Source organism: Aspergillus tanneri (genome assembly GCF_003426965.1).
Source record: "Aspergillus tanneri strain NIH1004 chromosome Unknown AapTan_6_pilon_pilon_pilon, whole genome shotgun sequence".
Lineage (NCBI taxonomy): Eukaryota > Fungi > Ascomycota > Eurotiomycetes > Eurotiales > Aspergillaceae > Aspergillus > Aspergillus tanneri.
The window spans coordinates 693304-715545 of NW_022984633.1; the positions used below are offsets into that span (position 1 = coordinate 693304).

The window sequence follows — 22242 nt, forward strand, 5'->3', positions numbered from 1 at the left end:
CGTCATGGCTGGGTGCGACTGGAGATAGCATAGATCCTATGAACCAATAGGTTACTATCCGGTGGTTCTCTATGCCTGAATGATGCCCGCCTGGTCCTGACATTGGTTCTCCCTATAGGTTCGGGGAACAAAACGCCCCCCTCGGCGTAGTAACAGCCTTCATGCTTGAGTTCTGCAGCAGTTTATGCAGTCTCGCGATCATCGTAATACTCTTTGCCATGTGGCGCGCCGATTTCCCGATCTACGTTGTCGTCGCTCTTGCAACAGTGTAGCAGGGAATTCTCCGGCTTTATTAAGTCGTAGGAGCTCCGGATACCTGGGAGTCAGAAATTCATGATCATCAAACTTCAGTTGTCAAAATATCTATTCTAAACCCCTATCCCACATATATCATCTTGTCCATGGTTCGAATTTGCTCCTCTGAAAAGCCTCCACAATGACAGACCACCTAAAGTTGTATCTCTTTGGGGACCAAACATACGACCTACAGCCACACCTGAAGAACCTGCTTCACAACAGGCATAACCCCATCTTAGAGGACTTTCTCGGGAAATCATACGATGTAATTCGCACTGAACTTTACAAGCTGCCCCCGCACATCCGGGAAGACCTCCCTCGGTTCACTTGCGTCGACGACCTAGTCTTATGGAACCAGAATGGGAGGCGATGCGTACCCCTCGACATGGCGGTTACATGCATGTATCAGCTTGGAGTGTTCATCAGCCAGGCAGACCCCGATGACTATGGTGCAGACAAGTCCCGAGTTGTTGGTCTCTGCACCGGAGCCCTAGCAGCCGCCGCCGTGAGCTGCAGCCGCAGCACACTGGATCTTATTCCACTGGCGGTCGATGCTGTCACTGTCGCCTTCCGGACAGGAATACATGTGACAGAGGTTGCCCATCGAGTCGCACAGTTGCACAAGTCTGACGAGAGCTGGTCAATCGTCATCCCCGGGTTGGCATCTTCAGAAGCTGTGGGTCAGTTCTGTGCCCAAAGCGTAAGTATCCTCTGGCATTCTCATATTTTCCACCTCAATTATGATCAGCTAACTCGTTTCCTACGGCAGAATCTCCCATTGACGAGCAAGCCTTATATCAGCGCCTATGCGCCAAACGGCATAACCGTCAGTGGACCGCCCGGTTCACTCGCACAGCTGGTCGATTCCGAAAGCTTCAAAACTCTCAGATTCAAGACGATCCCGATATACAGGCCATATCACGCCCCACATCTATACTCCGAGCGTGATGTCAGCGATATGGTGGAAGGGGTGACATCTGATACCCTGCACCCGGAATATATTCCCCTCTTCTCAAGTACCGGAAGCAAGGTAGAGCAGCGTGATTTCGCAACGCTCGTGAAGGCTGCAGTGAGACAGATTTTACTGGAGCCAATTCGGTGGAGCAGCATTCTGGAGGAACTGCAGGCTTGTCTTCAGAATGTTTCCCCGAAATCATTCAGTATTGCTCCCATCGGAACCACAGCCGACCAGCTCATCCTCACCGCACTCAAGCAGACATCTTGTAGCTCACTTATCCCTAGCACCCAATTCCAGGCCAAGCCAGTGTCCTCCGGTGAGGATATCTCACCCAGTCCGAAGAAGCCTAAACTTGCCATCATCGGCATGTCCGGGCGGTTCCCCGGCGCTAAAGACAATGAGGCATTCTGGGATCTCCTCTACCAGGGGCTAGATGTTCACAAGCCTGTTCCATCGCTCCACTGGGATGCCAAAACACATGTTGACCCGACTGGTAGTCGCAAGAATACGAGCGCAACGCCATTCGGTTGCTGGCTGGATGACCCGGCGATGTTCGACGCACGCTTCTTCAATATTTCCCCCCGAGAGGCACCGCAGATAGACCCCGCTCAGCGACTAGCTTTGATGACAGCCTATGAGGCAATTGAGCAGGCCGGCCTGGTTCCAGATGCCACCCCCTCCACCAGACGGGATCGTGTTGGTGTGTTTTACGGAGTCACGAGCAATGACTGGATGGAGACGAACACTGCTCAAAACATCGACACCTACTTTATTCCCGGTGGAAATCGGGCATTTATTCCCGGACGTATCAACTACTGTTTCAAGTTCAGTGGCCCCAGCTATGCTGTCGACACAGCATGCTCCTCTAGTCTGGCTGGTATCCACTTAGCTTGCAACTCGCTGTGGCGCGGAGATATTGATACTGCCATTGCTGGTGGAACGAATGTTTTGACCAATCCTGATTTTACAGCAGGTCTCGACCGAGGGCATTTCCTCTCGCGGACAGGGAATTGTAAAACTTTTGACGACGGGGCAGACGGATACTGTCGTGGAGAAGGCATCGGCACTATCATCCTCAAGCGCCTTGACGATGCGCTTGCAGACAATGACCCGATCTTGGGAGTCATCCTAGGTGCTTACACCAACCACTCTGCAGAGTCCGAGTCGATTACCCGACCGCATTCCGGGGCGCAGCGGGCCATCTTTAGCAAAATCCTAAACCAAGGCGCCGTGGATCCCTACAGCATCAGCTATGTCGAGATGCATGGAACGTAAGTAGCCCCCTCTCCATCCAATTCAAAGTCGAGCGCTGTGGAGATGGAATACTCATTGTACTTATTACAGTGGCACCCAAGCAGGGGATGCCGGGGAAATGTCAAGTGTTCTTGATACCTTTGCACCACCCCTCTCAGAGGTCAAGAGGGCCAGAACAGCTGAAGAAGCCCTCTTTCTGGGGTCAGCTAAGTCCAACATTGGCCACGGAGAGGCTGCCTCGGGCGTGTCAAGTCTCATCAAGGTGCTCCTGATGATGCAGAAGAATATGATCGTCCCGCACTGCGGTATAAAGACAAGGATCAACCGCAAGTTCCCGACAGATCTTAAGGAACGCAATGTCAACATTGCGCTGCAGCCAACCCCTTGGGAAAGGAGCCCCGATCCTTCCAAGCCCCGGCGTGTCTTCGTCAACAACTTCAGCGCGGCTGGTGGAAACACGGCACTGATGCTGGAAGATGCACCCCTTCAGCCCGAATTCTCGGCTGGGGGAGTTGACTCTCGAAGCCTCCATCTCATCGCTGTCTCCGGTAAAGTAGGGGTCTCCCTCCAGGGCAACCTCCGGGCACTCCTTGCCTACCTAAAGCAAAACCCGGGCATGTCCGTAGGGCAACTCTCGTATACCACAACGGCACGTCGTATTCATCATCATCACCGTGCAATGCTAGCTGGCGCCAGCACCGCGGATATCTGCGCCCAAATTGAAGCGTCCCTTCGAGACAATGTTGGAATGACGAGGCCAAAGAGCGCCCCAAAGGCAGTCTTCACCTTCACCGGTCAAGGCGCCCAGTATCCCGGAATGGGCAAGGAACTTTTCGAAAACTTCAGCCTGTTCCGCACTGAGATGGGCCGACTTGACCAGATTGGACACAGTCTGGGCTTCCCATCTATACTGCCTGTTATTCAATCCGATGAGCAAGACATCGGCGTATTTGCACCAACCGCTGTTCAACTGGCAAGTGTCTGTATGCAGATCGCTCTGAGCAAACTCTGGGGATCATGGAACATCACCCCCACCGCGGTTGTTGGACACAGTCTGGGCGAGTACGCTGCGCTGAATATTGCAGGTGTGCTGTCGGATGCAGACACGATCTACCTGGTGGGCAAGCGGGCCGATTTACTTCAGGAGAAATGCACACGCGACACCCATTCAATGCTTGTTGTCCGGGCATCAGTGAAGGAAATCGCAAGCATTCTCGGGGATACCAAGTACGAAATCGCTTGCGTCAACTCACCAGTCGAGACGGTACTGGCCGGATCTAACGAGGAAATTTCGACACTGAAGCAACTGCTCATAGATGCGGGTACGAAATGCACACTACTGAAGGTTCCCTATGCCTTCCACTCCTCACAGATCGATCCCATTCTGTTGGATTTCGAGCGGGTCGCTGCTGGTGTGACGTTCTCTAAGCCCAAGATCCCTATTCTACGGCCCCTCGACGGTACCATTGATATTGATGGCAGCTTCGGCCCTGAGTACCTCACCAGACATGCTCGCGAACCTGTCAACATGTTCAAAGCACTTCAGACAGGGTATAGTAACCGCATCATTACCGACCAGACGACAGTTATTGAGATTGGCCCACACCCGGCTATCGCTGGTATGGTGAAGGCCGTTCTAGGAGGGCAAGTGACATCTCTCGCATCCTTACAACGTGCCAGGTCCGTTTGGCAGATGTTTACCAGTGCATTAAAGACTCTCTACAATGCAGGCGCTGATATCCGTTGGGCCGAATATCAGCGCGACTTCAAAGGTTCACACAAGGTTCTCCCCTTGCCGGCCTACAGCTGGGACCTGAAGGAGTATTGGATGCAGTACATTAATGACTGGTCACTACGTAAAGGGGATCCCCCCTTGATGATCGGCAGCGGCCCCAAGCTGGAGAGTACGACAATCCACCGTGTCGTCGAGGAGTCGGGAGATTCCCGAAAGACGCATATCGTTGTCGAAGCTGATATCACGCGCAAGGACCTGAGCCCGCTGGTTCAGGGACATGAAGTCGATGGAGTGCCTCTGTGCACCCCGTCAGTCTATGCCGATATGGCCTTGAGCCTAGGCACGTATCTTCTTCAACGCTACCACCCGACCCAGAAGGACAATCTCGTGGATGTGTCAGACATGACTGTTTCCAAAGCCCTGATCCTGCGGGCTGGGGCGACCCAGCAGCTCCTCCAAGCCCACGCCGATGTGGATTGGCCATCCCAATCAGCAGCTATCAAGTTCATGTCGTTTGACGTAGGCTTTCCTTTTTCTCTCTCTGAATCAGCTGCAGATGCTAAACTAACTGGATTACAGAGTAAGCAAAAGCTACAGGAGCACTCGCGTTGCGTGGTGCGATTCAAGGATAGAAGTCTCCAGCAGGTACTGCAACAGAATGCAGAAAGTATCAAGCAAAAGATGCAAGCCTTGCGAGATGGTATCGCCTCCGAAACCACCGCCCGTTTCAATCGCCCTATGGTGTATCGTGCGATCCGGCCGTTGGCGCGCTTTCATGATGACTATCGAGCCATAGACGAAATTGTGCTACGCAGCAGTACCCTAGAGGCTTCCAGTCGTCTCAGTTACGGCAGTGTCAAAAGGGGAGGCGACTTCCATACTCATCCGGCCGTCATCGACTCCCTAACACAGTCTTGCGGGTTCACCATGAACTGCAATGATAGCACTGATCTAGACTCCGAAGTCTTCATGAACCATGGGTGGGGCTCGTTCCAGATCTTCGAGCCGATGGACTTTGACAAAGTATATACTACGTACACCCGAATGGAAGAGGGTGCGGATAAGTTATGGCACGGCGACGTCTTGGTCTTTGACGGCGATAGGGTCGTCGCGTACTTTGGACAGATTGCGGTACGAACCCTTTATTTCTATTTTATCCACAGCCCGTTCATACTGACACTCATACTTTCCCCCCACTTTAGATCCAAGGTGTTCCACGCCGAGTCTTGAAGGTCATTCTCTCAATCGAAAGCGGAGCCAAGTTGCAAAAGCAGCAGCAGCAACAACCGGCCCGGGCTTCCATCCAGGCACCTATCTCTGCAGCAAACCGTACTCCAGTCACATCTGCTGTCACGGGCCCCTCTCAGGCATCTCGGATTGCGGAGGCATTGTCAATTATTGCGGAAGAGAGCGGGCTTGCTGTAGCTGACTTGACCGACAGCACCGTATTCGGTGACGTTGGTATTGACTCCCTTCTGGGCCTGACCATCTCGGCACGTTTCAAGGAGGAGCTCAACATGGACCTTGACTTCAACGCGTTCTTCTTCGAGTATCCTACGGTTGGTGATCTCAAGACGCTCATGCAAGGCTCCAATACAACTGCCATCTCAACTCCGTCGTCATCCAGCGAGGCGGGCGCAGCCACTCCACTCAGTCATGGGACTAGAGCGACAACGCCCGTTCCCAACGAGGACGTACTCACTCCCAAGGTTGACTTTCAACGCGCTCTCGAAATTATCTCTGAAGAAAGCGGTGTTGCAGTGGACGAGCTCACGGACGACACGAATTTTGGTGACTCTGGTGTGGACTCCCTCCTGTCTCTCGTCATTGTGAGTCGGTTACGTGATGAGCTGGAACTGGACATCCAGCATGAGTCTCTTTTCCTTGAGTGTCCAACTGTGGCCGACCTTAAGCGGCTTTTGTTAGGAGATACAAACCAGAATGACACAGCCCAGTCTCTTGCGGAGATCTCATTCACAACCGCCCATGATGTTGTTGAAAATACTACTGAGAGTAAAGGAACGTCACAGCGCACTGACAGTGAAATTGCGACCCTTGCAGCTCGCAGGGCAGCTGTTACTGAGTTTGTCCAAAAGTATACAGCTGGGTTCACTGCGCCCGTTCCTTCACCTTCGGCCACTGCACCAAGTGACAACGAGAAAGTCGTTCTGGTCACCGGAGCATCTGGAAGCCTGGGAGGCCATCTGGTTTACCATCTCGCACAGCTCCCGGATGTGAAGACGGTTGTCTGTCTCAATCGTGAGAACAGAGCTGAACCTTACCTCCGCCAGCAGAAGGCCATGAGGGAGAAGGGCATCCGATTCCCTGACGCTCTCAAGCCTAAGCTGCTCGTCATACAGACTGACAGCTCAAAACCAATGTTCGGGCTCTTGAAGGCTGAATATGACGGACTCGTCGGCTGTGTCACTCACCTGATTCACAACGCGTGGCCCATGAGTGCAAAGCGCCCGTTAGCAGGCTTCGAGCCACAGTTCCAGGTCGTGCGCAATTTGATGGACTTTGCTTCCGATGTGGTCTCCTGTCGTCCCGAGTCCTTCAAGTTCAGTTTCCAGATGGTTTCCTCCGTCGGGGTCGTTGGCCACTACGGCCTTGGGAATGATAAAGAGAGAACAATGGTGCCTGAAGACGGTGTCGACATTGATAGCGTGCTGACAAATGGGTACGGTGAGGCCAAATGGGGGTGCGAGAGGATGCTCAGCGACACCCTTCAACAGTATCCTGACCGATTCCGCACTATGGTTGTCCGTCTGGGCCAGATCGCCGGCTCCAAGACCAGCGGATACTGGAATCCCATGGAGCATTTCGGTTTTCTGATCAAATCGTCGCAGACATTGAATGCGCTGCCCGATGTACCCGGTACGGTCTTCTGGACTCCCGTTAATGATATTGCCGCCACGCTATCCGACTTAGTGCTCTCTGATCGCACTCCCTACCCAGTCTACCACGTTGAAAACCCAGTCGGTCAACCTTGGAAAGAAACAAATGACATTCTGGCCGAATCACTGGGCATTCCGAATTTAATACCCTTCGAGGAATGGGTGGAACGCGTACGAGCGGCACCGCAGCGAAACAACCCGGCAGCAACGCTTCTCGAGTTCCTGGATAGCAACTATCTTCGCATGTCCTGCGGTGGGCTCGTTCTGGATGTGAAACATACCCTTGAACACTCGAAAACGCTGTCTGCTGTGGGGCCTGTAAGCGAGGAGGTGATCCGGAAATATATTCACATTTGGAAAGAAACTGGGTTCCTCAACTAACTAGGTCAAGAGATTTACAGGCGTCCACCTCATTTGTTTTATTAGATTGTCAATAGGGATACTTTTTATATATTTATTAAGTATTTAAGCTTAGAAATTGATTTACGATAAACCACGGCTAGTAGTGTACACGCTGAACAAGACCGCTAAAAAGCACTAGCCCCAACTCTGGTTCTGTTCGCATTTGTCCCTCTGCCTCCAGCAACGGCCCTGCTCAACCTTTCAACATTATCCGTTGGTCCCTACCTGTTAACGTTGCATTTTTCTGTCTCTCAAGACGCTGACCTGCCTCACCGAAAAAGTCCGCCGCCGCTGCAGCGCAGCATGGCCGTGTTCTACCTTTTCCCCCATCTCCCCTTTCAGCTTCACGCTAGAATTGGAGAGCTAACGGTCACGCACCGTACTGTCGATGTCCACATTAAGAGAGGGCACGGATCGTAGGGCGAGATTCTGCATGTAACCTCGTCAACACTGGTTACATGCGGCCCTTCAGGCCGGCTATGAAGCCCGAAACCAGGCTCGAAACGTGCGCGCATATGGTATAGACTTATTAGATCTGGGAGAAAATGATGAAGAATGCTGAAAAAAGGAATGAGTTGCGAGACAAATCAATATGAGAAATGGAGGTCGCTGGCACGATGAACCAGATTCCAGTTGGAGTTATCCGAGGGATATGTGATTATGGAAATGAACGTAAAAATAAGGGATGGCAACCGTATACTGCGGCTATAGCAGCAGCTTATGTAAAGCAGTCTTATAGTTATCAGATTTTACCAAAATGTGGAACAACACAGCGTATCTCTACTCTGTCTTATTCTGGTATGTTTGTGTATGCATAATTCAACACCATATAAAGTAACTATGATCTATGCTTTAGCTGGTAGATTTCATGTCTCACTTGACCTTACTGCTGTACCAGTGATTGGAGACTTTTTGGGACGACGCCAGGAGCTAGAGCGCGTGTGACATCATTTACAAACAGGAAATTCCAAGTCACGGAAAGTCGGCATCCTTCATGGGCTGGGGGCATGGGAAAGACACAACTTGCAATTGCTTTGCATGAGATCACAAAGATGACTTCAGTGCCATCTTTTGGATAAGTGGCAAGAGTCGAGAGACACTACTACAATCTTTAAGCTCAGTCCTACATCGATTACCAGGCCAAGCGTGGAGAAATCTTATTACTACTCGACTCCAGGGCTTAACTGAGTTAGGAAGCCCTCCCCAATCCAGAAGCTTGAGTCCGAGGATGCTATTCGACTGCTCCTACAGAGCTGCGGTCTCTCAGCGGAAAATACCATGTGTAAGGTTGAGTATGGTGCAAGTACTTAGTCACATGATACACGAGTCCCGGGAGCCATACTAATTTATATAGATACCCTTTGCCCTTGCAAGGCGTCTAGATAAATTACCGCTAGCCATTGTCATCGCCGGGGCATTTATGCGTGAAATTGGAACCAGCGTTACAGAATATTTGCAATACTATGAAGAATCTTGGTACGACCTACAAGCACAATCTCATGCCGGACGTCAGTACCAGCAAGGTAATATGCCCCAAACATGGATTGTCTCATATCGTGAGATCCAGAAGCGAGACCCAAATATAGCAGAGCTATAAATGTACTTGCTTGCTTTGATAATCGAGATATCTGGTATGAACCAGTGAAACCTGGTTCTCATAGCCTAAATACCCCGGCCTGGTTTGATAAAGTTTTATCCAAGTCTCTTGTCTTTAAAATAAGTATGAAGACTCTTATCGGTTTCTCCTTGATTGAGGCCAAACAAGATGGAAGTTACACGATGCACCCTGTTGTCCAAGACTGTTGTTTTCACATCACTGACAGAGAATATGATGTGTAAGCAAGGCAATTAGATGAACTAGCACTAGTATCTGTTGGGTATGTGGTACCTAGTACCAGTCAGCGAAATTTGGGGGCTCCAACGGCGGTTGCTAGCTCATGCAGATTACATACATCAGAGGTGGAATAGTCATCACAGCTGACTAGTGACAGTACTGTCTGGGCTGCATTTCACAGACTGGGGAACCTCTACCTCGATCAAGGAAAGCTGAAAGAGGCGGAGAAAATGTATCAGCGAGCACTGGCGGGCCACAAGAAGGCGCTGACCATATCCACTCTCGATTCAGTCCATTGTCTTGGGAGACTCTACTATAATCAGGGAAAGCTGAAAGAGGCAGAGGAGATGTACCAGCAAGCACTGGCAGGCCGTGAAAAGGCACTGGGTCCAGACCACACATCCACGCTTGAGACTATTAACAATCTTGGTCTTCTCTGTTCTAATTAGGATAAGCTAAAAGAAGCGGAAGAGATGTATCAACAGGACTGGCAAGCTACGAGAAGGCGCTGGGTCCAAACCATCACAAGATCCAACGATCTGCGAAGAAATAGAAAAGAATTCAAACCAATAGAATTAAACATGCGAGGCATTAGTTAGATTTCAATGTATACAAACTATTATGAGCTTTTCCAGAGGAATAACTGCAGTACTTGTATTTTCGCAATGCAAGAAAGAATCTCTGCTTATTAGTATACCAGTATACCGCAGAAAAACTAAGCCATAAATCTACTGTTTATTATCCAATATCCATTTGCAAAGGATGGCCTGGGATGGGTGATAAATTTAAATTGTTTTATGTTACCACTGGGATTCTTTGAGAAACTTCCGGCCAAGTAGCCCTTGGCTTGGATTTATCGGGTCTAACTAATGTCGTCGGAGCATGAAAGTTGTAACGTAATGAGTATGCAAGAATCATAGACTAGTAACAGGTAACATACAACATTAACTATATTTTGACTGGTTATTTAATTAGCGCCTCCGCGGTGGGGCTGAATTTGTTGAAGAGAGAGTTTTGAAGGTGAAGGCTGTTTCGAATCTGAGACTACAGACAGACAGTCCTGAGAAATCACCCTGTATAAGTTTTCGCTCGTGCCGTTACTCATTGGCAGAGTCCAAGGCGAAAACACACACTAAACCCAAAGTAGCCGCAATACGCTAAACCGCAAACAGAAAAAAGCTACAACCGAGTTGCTAGTCCACTAGTCCTAACTGGGAATAGTCGGGTTCTGAGGCTTTGTCTATGACTGTAACCCCTCAAGTCAGAATAAAATTCGTCGCTCGGTAGCGAACGTCGGTGGCCAGTTGAATGGGTTAGTTAACTAACTACCTATATCATTTTGGTAAGTTGTCAACCAAATTGGGTACAGTAGCTGTGGAATGAAAGATTGGGGATGGCTGTCTTGCTTCACTTGTTTCTTCATATTTTGGTACAAGGATACCAAAAATGTTTTATGCTATTATGAAATAATACTAATGTCCTCATACTTATGTTTAAATCCCTTATTTTAATATTTTCTATATCTCTCTCGGTTGTGAAGTTAGTTAAACAATATACCTGCAATGTCGGATGCAACACCTTGCAGAGCGGCACACCTGGGTACCTAGTAGAACATATTAATATTGTGTTTCTCGGGTAAGGATGTGCCACACTGCTTCGCCTGATTTCGACGAATAGAACTGAGCAAATAGTGGTTGACTGCCTAATCCGATTCGACCGCACTGGATGCCACACCCAGTAACAACCCAGTAGATCCAATGATCGGCACTCTGCACATGTGACGGAAGTCAAATCCATCCCAGAAAATGGCCACCAACTATATCCAGGCTCAAGCGTTATGATCACTGGAGCCTAGAAGTCTGATCGAAGCGAAAGGAGACTTCGTCAAGTCTAGCATCTCCCCGCAGAGTTCCCCCGCAATCAGAAGCGGCATCAACCACATCCATGTGAATCGCAAATACGAGCCCTTTGGGGACTGTTGAAACGCTGATTCTATGGTGTTTGATCAGTAATCCATTGTTGAGAACCGAGGAGACCAGGAAAATCTTATATGCTTGATATGTATGCATGTGACACCATACATGCATACACCAATGTATATAAAGTATGGCTACGAGAATGGCAACAGGATTGGCGAGTGGAGGAGCTTTGGATCACAAATATTCCCACTAGCTTACCATCATCAGTATGTCCACAGCGAAAGAACGTGTTGCTCTTCTAGTGCCAGCCACTGCCCTGGAGACTCTGGCTGTGATGGCAACAGGGACTGCTGATGAGCGACCTACCACTATATTCCTCTACGCCATGTTGATCAACTTCTTGTTGTTGGCAGTATGGAGTGTCTTTATATGGCCCTTTTTCATTAATCCACTCCGACATTTGCCTACCGTGCATGTACGTAGCTCATTTCTCCCTATGCCAAGCTTGGTGTTGCCGAAGGCTAACGGATTCCAATCCGCAGGGGCCCTTGGTAGGTGCATCGGTATTTATGCGCCATCCACGCGGTGTGGTTACTCTCGAATGGATTCGAAAGATTCCAAACGAAGGCCTTATCCACTTCCGGGAAGCCTTGAATTACAGCTTTGTCCTTGTAACAAGCCAGCAGGCACTGATGGATGTGTTGCACACACGAAGCTACGACTTTGTCAAGCCCCATGGCGGGCGTGAGTTTCTGGCTCGGGGATTAGGGTACGGGTTGATATTATCAGAGGGAGAAGCCCACCGAACCCAGCGGAAAGCACTCACCCCGGCGTTCAGCATCAAGAATATCCGCGCCATGTATAATCTCATGTGGGGGAAGACACTCGTCTTCTTACAGCAGCTGGAGCGAGAAATCTACCACAACCCAACTCCTGGCACGAGTCCCGGTCAAGGGATAGGCCACGTTGAGATTGGTAGCTGGGCCAAGTAAGCCTATGTCTCCATCACAGGTAGAATAGGTTGTTGACAAACTCATCCATGGACAGCCGTCTAACATTAGATATCATCGGGCCCGCGGCTGTCGGCCGCGATTTTCAGTCCCTCGAGAACGAGAATGACCCAATTTCCCAGAATTTCTCTGCCATTCTAAAGCCCTCGGGAGAGTTGCTACTTTTGTTTGGAGCATCTCTTCTGCTTCCGCAATGGATAGTTAAGTCAATCCCGTGTAAATCGAACATCGTTCTCCCCAGAAAAGTACGCCATCTTCGTACACTCTTCCATGACATCCTGACAGAAAAGAGAGCTCAGCTGCAGTCAGAAAAATCCGCAAATGAAGTGGATGGAGATATTCTTGGTACTATGATGAGAGGGGGCGAGTTCAGTGATAGTGAGCTAGTGGACCAGATGCTCACTTTTTTAGCTGCTGGTGTAAGTCTGATTCTAACGCATTTGCCTAAACCCCTTTTTGAACAACCCAGTAACTGGCCTGAGATTGGACAGCACGAGACTACCGCCGGAGCTCTGACCTGGTGCTGCTACCACCTTAGCTTGAATCCAGATATCCAAGAAAAGCTTCGACAGGAAATCCGAGCAACCATACCTTCCCTATCTTCTCCTGTCACATGGCAGGACCTAGAGGGCATGCCCTACCTGAATGGTGTGTGCCAGGAAGTGCTGCGTTTGTACCCTACAGTACCGATGACTGGTCGTGAAGCCGTGCGTCAGACTAGTATTGCAGGCAAGGTCATCCCAAAGGGAACTACTATTGCACTCTGTCCGTACACTATTAACCGAAGCCCGGATTTTTGGGGTGAGACGGCAGACCAGTTCCTCCCAGAGCGCTGGATTGACAGCGACAAGTCTGGAAAGCAGACCCCAAACAAGCATGGAGGGGCATCGACAAACTTCGCGCAGATCACTTTCCTCCATGGTCCGCGGGCTTGCATAGGGAAGGACTTTGCAAAGGCGGAATTTCGATGTGCGGTCGCTGGGCTGTTTGGTCTATTCAATGCCGAATTGAAGGATCCTGCGCAGAAGATTACCTTTGGTGGAACATTGACATCGCAGCCAGTTGAAGGGATAAATTTAAAGTTGACAAAGGTGGATGGATGGGAGTTGAATTAGTAGTGATTTCTTTCGTTGCTTTTTCGTATTATTTTCCCCCATGTGGTATGCACCGTCAGCCATCATCCTTGTATATCGTTTTTCCTCTACCAGATAAACGCGGTCATCCATCCGTAATATCGTATGTAGCACAAAGCAACATAACAGCACTGAACCAGAAAAAACATTCGAATACACATCATTCTATACGTCTGTATCTTTTGGCGTATCACCATATTCGTTGCTCTATTGCATCGTTGATCCCGAGTTGGCGATTCACGAAATCAATATCCAGGCATAATACCCATTTATATAATCGATGATTCAGATGGTAATAATAGACCGGAAATATAATGTGGTACAGGACATCCATGCTCGATGCTGATCGACGTGGAACTTCTTAGTGTTGCCTTGGTACTGCATACTCCAGAGTTATCTTTGCTTTCTGAATGCTGCCCTTTACAGAGCATTCCTTCCGCCTTCCCTGCACCTCTTTCGAGCAAGGCATAGCTGACGTTTCATGCAGCCTGTCTTATATTGTTTGCACAATGATATTTGTATTATTCTAAGGAAGATATAAAGAGCCTCCCTGCCAACCATCCCGAATAATAAGCCACAAAGAACTTGGTTGAGAGACCTTACTGTCTAGGTCGTCTACTATGAGAGCGCTCACAAGCACATCCACATGGGAATGGACCTTGCCATGTGTAGAATATCGTGACCCTCGAAGACCTGACCCTCGACCCCCGAGATGCAGCTTATTCACTAGCTACTTATTGTTAGGATAGCGATACTGGATAAACAATGAACAGAATCAAGGCAAGATAGAATATACCACCAAGTTAATCAGAACCACCTAACAATTGTCCGGGACAGTCGGGTTGGCCAGAGCCCGCCACTGATCGTAGGAATCGCTCGTGGCAGACTCATCCAGCATCGCTGTCCATGTACCCTGCGCATCATGAAGCATTAAGGGCGCTTCCCGCGCACAGGATGGGTTTCCCGGATCCTGGACGGACTGTGCGTACCCAAGATCCAACATACTGCTGCCTGTGGACGCACGACCACTCCCGCCGTCCTGCGACCAATGTAGACAGTCCTGACAGTGGAAGATGAAGGAGATACCGGTCTCTGTCACCTCGTGCGCGATTTCTGCCACAGTAGCATTACCAGTATACACGCCAGGAGCAGCGTATTTGTGAGTAAAACGCAGTGAAGTCCGGACTACATCGCCATCCGCATATGCCACGAATAGGAGACTATCTGTCATCGAACCACCCAACGCTATGCCACACCAGCCTTGTCGTTCCTTGCAGTTCTATCTGGTCGTTAGGGAGCCATGTTTACCTCATTGTTACAGGTGGGAGGCCTCACAAGATATCCTATAAACTCCGTGGCATCCGTTTTCAATGCCGTGCTAGGTAATGCCATGCCAAAGGCCATTCCTCCGGTTTTAGAATCCCCCGGTATATCCCAGACGTCAAAGCAGATACCGGTAGTAGGGTCAGTATAGACAGTTGGTTGGGGATTTTGTGCAAGGCAGGGGCAAAATACTGTCGCAGGAATGTTAGGAATGGAGACACCGTCAAGGAAAGGAATCCTCACAAGTGCTGGCGATGGCCAGGGTCAAAGCTGACGACTGAAATCTCATCTTGAATGATATTTTGAAACACGGGCTAGGCGACGTGAAGTCTTCGAGCTCACTTGCAAATATGTAGTTGATGTCTAAACAGCAGGTGACGTCGTCAGTATGTGTGGCATTCCGCGCATATGGCTGTTCCCCTTGTAACACATTCCAACGAAACATGTCTCAACAAGTAATTTTTGATTGGGTGGGCATACTTAAGACTTATTTTTTTTTTAAAAAAAAAAGGTTATAAATTTCGTCCGTACTCGATTGACCTGCGCGGTATATGATTGAAGCTCATAGATATCACTCTGGTACCAGATATGCTATGTACTTCTGAGGTACTTGGCTGGACCTGAAATGAATCTCAGACAGAGGTAAAGCACGAGATAAATCAAGGCCACATATCTCTACAAGGGACCTCTACCTCATTTGAAGGGTCAGGCGCATGCGACACCAGCGTCGAGCCACCCTTCCCTAAGCGCTCGACAGATGGAGGACGCTCCAGTTTATCAATATGTTTCTTGATCCATCTGAACCTCTGCATAACATCCTTGTCCACCTTCTCCTCCGGCACAGTCACCAGCTGCATCCCTTCCAGGCCCTGACACAGCAGTGCATCCCGAAGCATCTTCTCCCGCCAGGACTCTTCATTCTCCATATTCGAGTCTTTATTCGTCTGTTCCTCGCCCAGGAACGTCATGATTTCCAGAATCGAAGCTGTCCATAACCGTCTCCACCGTCCACAACGCAGAATATAATGCAGCGCCACCTGGTCCCCCTCACGCGGTGGCTCCACGTCCAGCGCGTACGGTCCGGTGGGTAGGACCTCGAAACCGGGATAACTCTTACACACCCAGTCGGGGACACAATAGGTGAAATAATCCAGTCGAGTATGGACATCAAAAAAGGGAAGATCTGCCCTCTCCGGCTCCAAGAACGCAAGCATACTAGGCCCGAACAACTCTCCGTAGATAACGATCTGGAAAGTAGCCCGACTCGCCTCCGTATCAAGGGTATATGGTTCGCTGACACCACCATTCCAGAACTCCGGTGTCGCGTACCACTGGGAACCAGCCATTTTATCGATCAAGTCCGAGAGGGGATTGAGAATGGAGAAGCGAGATTGATGCATAGATCGGATCTGGGGGAGGCTCAGACCGGAGTATTGAATACTAAAATCGAGGAGGCTGTTAATGCCGCCTTGGAGTGCGCGACGCAGCTCTTTCGTGCGCGACGCATCGCCGAGTGCCCAGTTGCTAGCTTGTCGGACAGTCGCTGCGATCAGGAAGTGCGGGTGCGGGGAAAAGAAGGTGGGCGCTGATGCAACGGCCAGGCGCAAGATGGTGTTCGGGTGTGCGGTATAGAACGTGTCGCGTAGTCGTCGACAGGAGGATGCTGCATTGGTAAAGGATTCAATGTTGTCGATGTAGAGAGGCAGAAGACAGAGAATTTCGTTGGGGAGGGTGACGAGAGGCATTTTGTTGAAGTTGTTGGTTGATTTATACTACGGGGTCGACGTGTTGCTGTTTATCAGCTACCCCACTTTCGCGACGTTCATTTCTCCAGAGTATCTCAAGTCTATGAGACAACAGTCCACACTCATGGTGCGACTTGTTAGACATTAGAGTATTCATCATATTTATAATATATAATGAAAGGAAAATATTTTTATTATCGGATTAAAAAGATGTCAAGCTCTAATTGAATACAAATATTCTATGCCTCCTACTTTTCCATAGAGGGGAAGTATTGCCTTTACAGTTAGATACTAGATTATTTACTCTAAAATATTACTAATGGCTATTATCAGTACCAAGTTCGTGCGATTTCGAATTCGAATATCCAGTAAATATTGCATGACATGGGATTCAACGATATTTCCAAAGGGAGGCGAGACAGTCACCCTCCAGTAATATAGTGCACGTGATTATAGAGCTTTATATAGCTTCACCTCTGAAGCGATCTCGACACGGTCACTATGATTCCGGGGAAAGGGGTCAGAAGAATTCTATACCAGATACACGCACGTAGCCTTCTAAGGACCGTATTTGATAGTATCTATATTGCCTCAGGTACTAACTAATGAACACTCTCAAGAGTTGCACACTTCCAGGAATAGGGGGTAAGTCAGGGGAAATACCCCGCAAGGTGCCCAGGCGCTAGGCGCTGGGGCTCGGGTCTATTTCAGAAGGTTCAAATGAATAAATCAACAGGAACGAGGCCAACCATAAACACACAGATAAAAGCTGAAGCTCTTAACCAAGATATAGAATTGAAACATGTTGAAATGCTAAGGTTCTAAGAGCGAGTACTCCTCTTTCCTCTCTCTCGAAAGAAAGGGGAAATGTTAAGTTCAAACGTTTCATACGATCAAGGAGTTACTGTGCTAAATGGTACTTCAGCATGGGAGGGGTGCAGATCTGTTATGGGGGACTCATGCTGGAAAATCATCAAATGTACATCATTAAATTAATTGATCTATTATTAACTCGGCAATATTTACATGTCTATGGTGTATATTTAGGTGGGCCCTCTTGTTGCCCTTTTTGTGGCTCTGGGCTATCTTCAGCAGAACTCTCCGTTAGCCTCGAAGCCAGCGAAGCTGCAATACTCGATCTGGTTTCCGAGTGTCGTCGCAGGACCCTCTTCTCATCCCCTCTGCAGGAGCGACTCGAGTATCTACGAGTGGAGGACCCAGCTTCCAGTTCTGGTGGCTCAGATCCTGGCAGCTCAAACACCTCATGCGAAGCATCTGAAGCCAATTCCGTACGGTCACAGCCACTCTGGAGCTCCACAAGTCCATGCGACGCAGAATCGGGCTTGCTTCCACTATTTGTCGAATCCTCTTTCTTTTCTGCCTCTATAGAGAGTTGTTGTTGTTGTTGCTGTCGTCGTCTGATAAAAAAGTATGCACTAGCAAGAATAATAGCGATAGCCGCAGAACCACACCCAACTCCAATTCCTGCTTTTGTTCCTATAGACAGCCCCCCCTTCTTCTTAAATATATCATCGGCAAGTCCGTCTGGTACTTGAGAGTGTATGGTCTCAATATCTGTACCATCGGTTGTGACGAGGCTAGGGTCGAATTTGGCCTGCTCGACGTTGAATAGCCCCGTCTCATAATTTACAGTCAAATATGCTTCCTGGAAGAAGACCCGGCCGATGCGTTGTTCCTTATCAGTAGAGGCTTTCTTGACCGGGAGGTAAGGAAGTGAAGTGTTTGAGTATTCCGGCGGTAAGTTTGGATACGGGTAGGTGAGTTCATGGTTGAAAGCCTGGAATGGGAGAGTGATGTTGACATTCTCAGCGGCATTGGGGAGGTCAGATATTGAGAATGATATCGAGATATTCATGCGCAAGAGACGATCGCGGAGTGAGGTATCATTTCCGTAGGTGTAGAATCCTATACGGTCATCGTAGGTAAGATTGAACGCGTATCCGAATGCTTGAAAGGCACTTTCCGGTAGCCAGAGGTAGCTCGTGGAGGAGTCGAGTGTGTAATAAGCGCTACCTGCAGAGTTTGAAGGGTTGATAGACTTGTTGAGCCGAGTGACGTTGTTGGTTTGTGTTCCCGATGAGATATATAAGGAATTAAGTGAGATAACAGGGATTCCACTTCTACTAAGATGAAACGTTGTATTGCCCTCATAAAATCGCGCCTTATCCACGCCTCCCAAGGTAAGGGATGCTGGAACACCTTTCAGCCCTTGAGTTATAAATTAGCAATCAGCCATAATAAGTATTCGGAAAGCCAGTGACTGGGTTTCATACGGTAGTAAGCTCCAGCAGTGTAACCATAACTGGAGCTAGGGACAACACTGGTATTAATAAATGCAGTTTCCATGACGCTGAAGCCAAAGGCGCCATCACGATCACCCATGTCCACTGCGAGTCCTAGAGACCCGACCCATGTGTCTGTGTCATTGACGATCAAAATCGGGTCCTCGGTAAACTCCTGAACACCGAGATATAGAGCGTCGCTGCCGAAGTATTCTTGGGTCGACGAGTCTTTTGAGGCTGCATGCTTACCACTGCCCTTCCAAGTTGTTGACTCGTTGGCGGAGAAAAGTCCGCCTCGCTTGCTTGAGCAATCTGGTACAAGTGCTAAATTCCCAGTCAGTCGGCTATTCTAGCCTTCCCAGAAGTAGAGAAACATCAAAGCTGCCAGGCAGGGAAGTCAGGACGTACGTGTTTCGCAGCTACGTGCTCCGATGAGCTGAGAGTTTCTATCCACAGTACTTGGGAAAACAGTGTTTGTGGACAGGTTTGAACCGCTAAGGATATTGACGCTGGAATAAAGATATAAGCAAGCCCTTTCTTGAGATTCAAATACGAAAAGTGAACAACTTACGCACTCCAGGTACCGTCATACCCATACCTACACAGCCACAAAGGTCAGCACGTGAAGAAACGGCAAAGGTAGATTACAAAATCGGGCCCCGTACCAGCTTATGGCGGGGGCAACAGAAACCGGGTCTGCTTCTGGCGCTGCCTTTGCAAGATCAATAGGCAAGCCAGCCAGAAGAGCTATGCCCAGCAAGTTTTTCATACTAGATCGAGAGTCGAGACATTAATGTTGTAAATCTTGGCCAGTGCTTGACGATAGGCAAGGCACGTTAGAGACAGGAAGCAAAAAGGCCATTGGGGTGGCTGCTCTAAAAAGGGCGTTTTTGCCAAGGACAGCGCCGAAACTATGGTACTGGTCACGTTGTCATTCCCTCCAGTCATATTGTATGGAAAGGTTCGAACAGTATGGAGTACTATGGATGGATGGCCTTGGCTTGGCGTCCACTCCTGGTCGCGTTTCATTGAGACCTGGATCTGATGCATTACAGAGTAGGCTCAATTTGAGTTGCCAGCATCTTCAGAACTTCCATAAAATAGGCTAATATGTTTCTCGTTCTTCTTAGCAGGCCAACGAAACAAAAACGCTCAGTGTACGTCCTAGGTCTGGGAGGCAGCAGCTTGACTTTTTTTCCGTTTTTTATTAAAATGTTGGTTTCTCGCTGCGTCTGACCCACTTCCAAGCAAACCGGAACCACTAAGAATTCCTGCAGGAGTTAGATAACCTTCAATGCCAAGCCCGCTACAGATGCAACTATTCTAGTAATGGCAACGGTATGATATCTACACTAAGGAGTCAGCTCGCCACGCGGCCACAGACCCACGGCTCTCTCCACCGGAATCTGCACGGTACCTTCGTACGACGTGTGTTCCCAATAATAAACCCTACCATCCTGCCCTACGACAGTGGCCGTAGAATGTGGATGCCTATGATACTACTCTTCAATTGAATTATCTAGCTTATGGAGATCCATATAGAACGCACCCTCGACCAAAACTCTATCCCCGATCGCAATACACCCAAAAGCCAATAGTGGTTCTCTGCTGGTTGAGTGTAGAATACACTCATAGCCCCATATACAATGTTTATAACACCTTCCTTCGATTCTTCTCATCATACATAACCCAGCCAGTCATTTCAGCCGACTTTTGCAGGTAAGATACGATCCCTCTTGGCCGTCGATCCTGAGGGCGAGAAACTGTGTCGACGATGGGCACCGCTTCTTTCCCTCTGACTCCGGACAGGCCAAGGCATCTGTGCGGGCCTTCATATCTGTATGTTCAAACTCGGCCTTGAAGGCTAGTCGAGTTATGTCCATGGACATCGAGCGCCGATGTTAAGGGAAATCGTAGTCAGGCAATTTATAAGAACCAGATTGACGACTTGCTCGTCTCTGGTCTTTCCCGCTTTACCCGCATCTTGGATTCTTTCGAGCAATTTCCAGAGGCTGATCGTCTTTGGTGGGATCTCACATTTGGGGTGGGAACTGATTCTTCGGCCCGGTTGTCTATTGTAAGTTGCAGCTGGTTATCCCTGACCAGCTAGAAAACCCTTGGCCTTTCCTCCGCGTCCATAGGGCGGAACACGAGTCATGAGCCATCGGCATCGAACATCATCGATGTTTATGGTGATGGCCTCCAAGTACCTAATAAGGGCCAGGTTGACTTCTTGCTTGTCTATGGTCATTTCCCAGCCTTTCCATGTCTCGTCGCCAGCCTGTGTTTGTATGTCCGTGCTAGTCGGAGCTTGAGTGGTTGCTTTTGGTGACGCCGAGCCCGTGACCTTGTTCCGACCATCTCTATAGGCTGATGGTGTCCCTCCAGGATCCAGACGTAATCTTGGACGCAACTGTACGTTTGCGGATTGAGCGTCTTCGTCCGTGTTGTCGAGTACCTGTAGCTGGTTCTCCCTAACCAGCTAGAAATCCCCTAGGTGTTCCTCTTCATGCCCGTCGGGTAGAATACTTTGCTCCCCACGGTTTGTATGCTCCAGTACTCCTAAAATAGGGCCATGTTGTTTACAATTTGTTTCGCCTTCTGCTTATATCTCTCAGAAAACAGAATTTTGGATTGTCCTTTCTGGCCAAAGGACTCAAAACGCAAGAAACCGCGCCTCAGTTACGCGTGACCCAAGTTTTAGACATTCCATACTGTGTATGGATGTCCGAAGAACCTTGAAGAGATATGAACTTCTGGATCTATCAACTGGGGTGGTGCTTGCTCCTGACGACATTTTGTCGAATCAAGACACAAACACAAAAAAGAAAAATAAGAAGGCTTTTTTGAATGAATCGTTATTAATAGCCCTTAGCTGCTTACAATATATGAGATAGGTTGCCAAAGTCGGTATGTCTCGTTCCTATCTAGTTGTTGGTATCCAAATACTTCACACCGTAGATCGATTGCTCACGAACGTTGGCCATTGGAGAGCTTGAGATTGAGCTGTTGTTAGTCAGATTGATCAACTGGAGCAGTGCCAACACTGTACCGAATCTAGAAACAGACATGGAAAATAGTATAAATTTTTTTTTTTTTTCTTTCGAAATAATGTGGAATGAAGGATCTAGATTATGGCCCCTAGCAACTTTTAGCTACATGAGTGGTATCTAAAACCTCTTCAGACACTTATGAAGTAAACGATCCTAACTGCAATTCTTAGTAGTAACTTGTAGCTACTTGAGAGATGTCTGAAGCATCATCAATTCTAGAGTGATTCGCGGGCATGAGGTTGAATCTTCAGTTCAGAAATCATTCATGGGCAGAATGGTGAAGAAACCACCTTGACCACGTCGTGCCTTCCCTATCCAGCAACAACCCCCAACCGAGGAAGGAGGAAAGTGCTAACGCGGAATAATGTTTCCAGTTGTA

The 22242-nt window shown here is 48.8% G+C and overlaps 4 protein-coding genes across 4 annotated transcripts; 2 read left to right on the forward strand and 2 right to left on the reverse strand.

The window, feature by feature from the left end:
• Positions 1 to 436: 436 nt before the first annotated feature.
• Positions 437 to 7522, forward strand: FSR1 (Type I Polyketide synthases (Type I PKS); the record flags this gene model as incomplete). The annotated part of the gene is made up of 5 exons (XM_033572892.1): positions 437 to 997; positions 1067 to 2526; positions 2600 to 4763; positions 4824 to 5375; positions 5447 to 7522. The coding sequence occupies 5 exons, from the start codon at positions 437 to 439 to the stop codon at positions 7520 to 7522; spliced, it is 6813 nt and encodes a 2270-aa protein (XP_033423444.1).
• A 4042-nt stretch (positions 7523 to 11564) lies between these two features.
• Positions 11565 to 13421, forward strand: ATNIH1004_008282 (cytochrome P450; the record flags this gene model as incomplete). The annotated part of the gene is made up of 3 exons (XM_033572893.1): positions 11565 to 11708; positions 11839 to 12284; positions 12344 to 13421. 3 exons carry the CDS (start codon positions 11565 to 11567, stop codon positions 13419 to 13421), a joined length of 1668 nt encoding a protein of 555 aa, XP_033423445.1.
• Positions 13422 to 14256: 835 nt separating this feature from the next.
• ATNIH1004_008283 (uncharacterized protein) lies at positions 14257 to 16507 on the reverse strand (the record flags this gene model as incomplete). Its single annotated transcript, XM_033572894.1, has 2 exons — positions 14257 to 14718; positions 15455 to 16507. 2 exons carry the CDS (start codon positions 16505 to 16507, stop codon positions 14257 to 14259), a joined length of 1515 nt encoding a protein of 504 aa, XP_033423446.1.
• Positions 16508 to 17537: 1030 nt separating this feature from the next.
• ATNIH1004_008284 (uncharacterized protein) lies at positions 17538 to 20699 on the reverse strand (the record flags this gene model as incomplete). Its single annotated transcript, XM_033572895.1, has 6 exons — positions 17538 to 18736; positions 18802 to 19134; positions 19219 to 19319; positions 19382 to 19408; positions 19476 to 19580; positions 20593 to 20699. The coding sequence occupies 6 exons, from the start codon at positions 20697 to 20699 to the stop codon at positions 17538 to 17540; spliced, it is 1872 nt and encodes a 623-aa protein (XP_033423447.1).
• Between the last annotated feature and the right edge of the window lie 1543 nt (positions 20700 to 22242).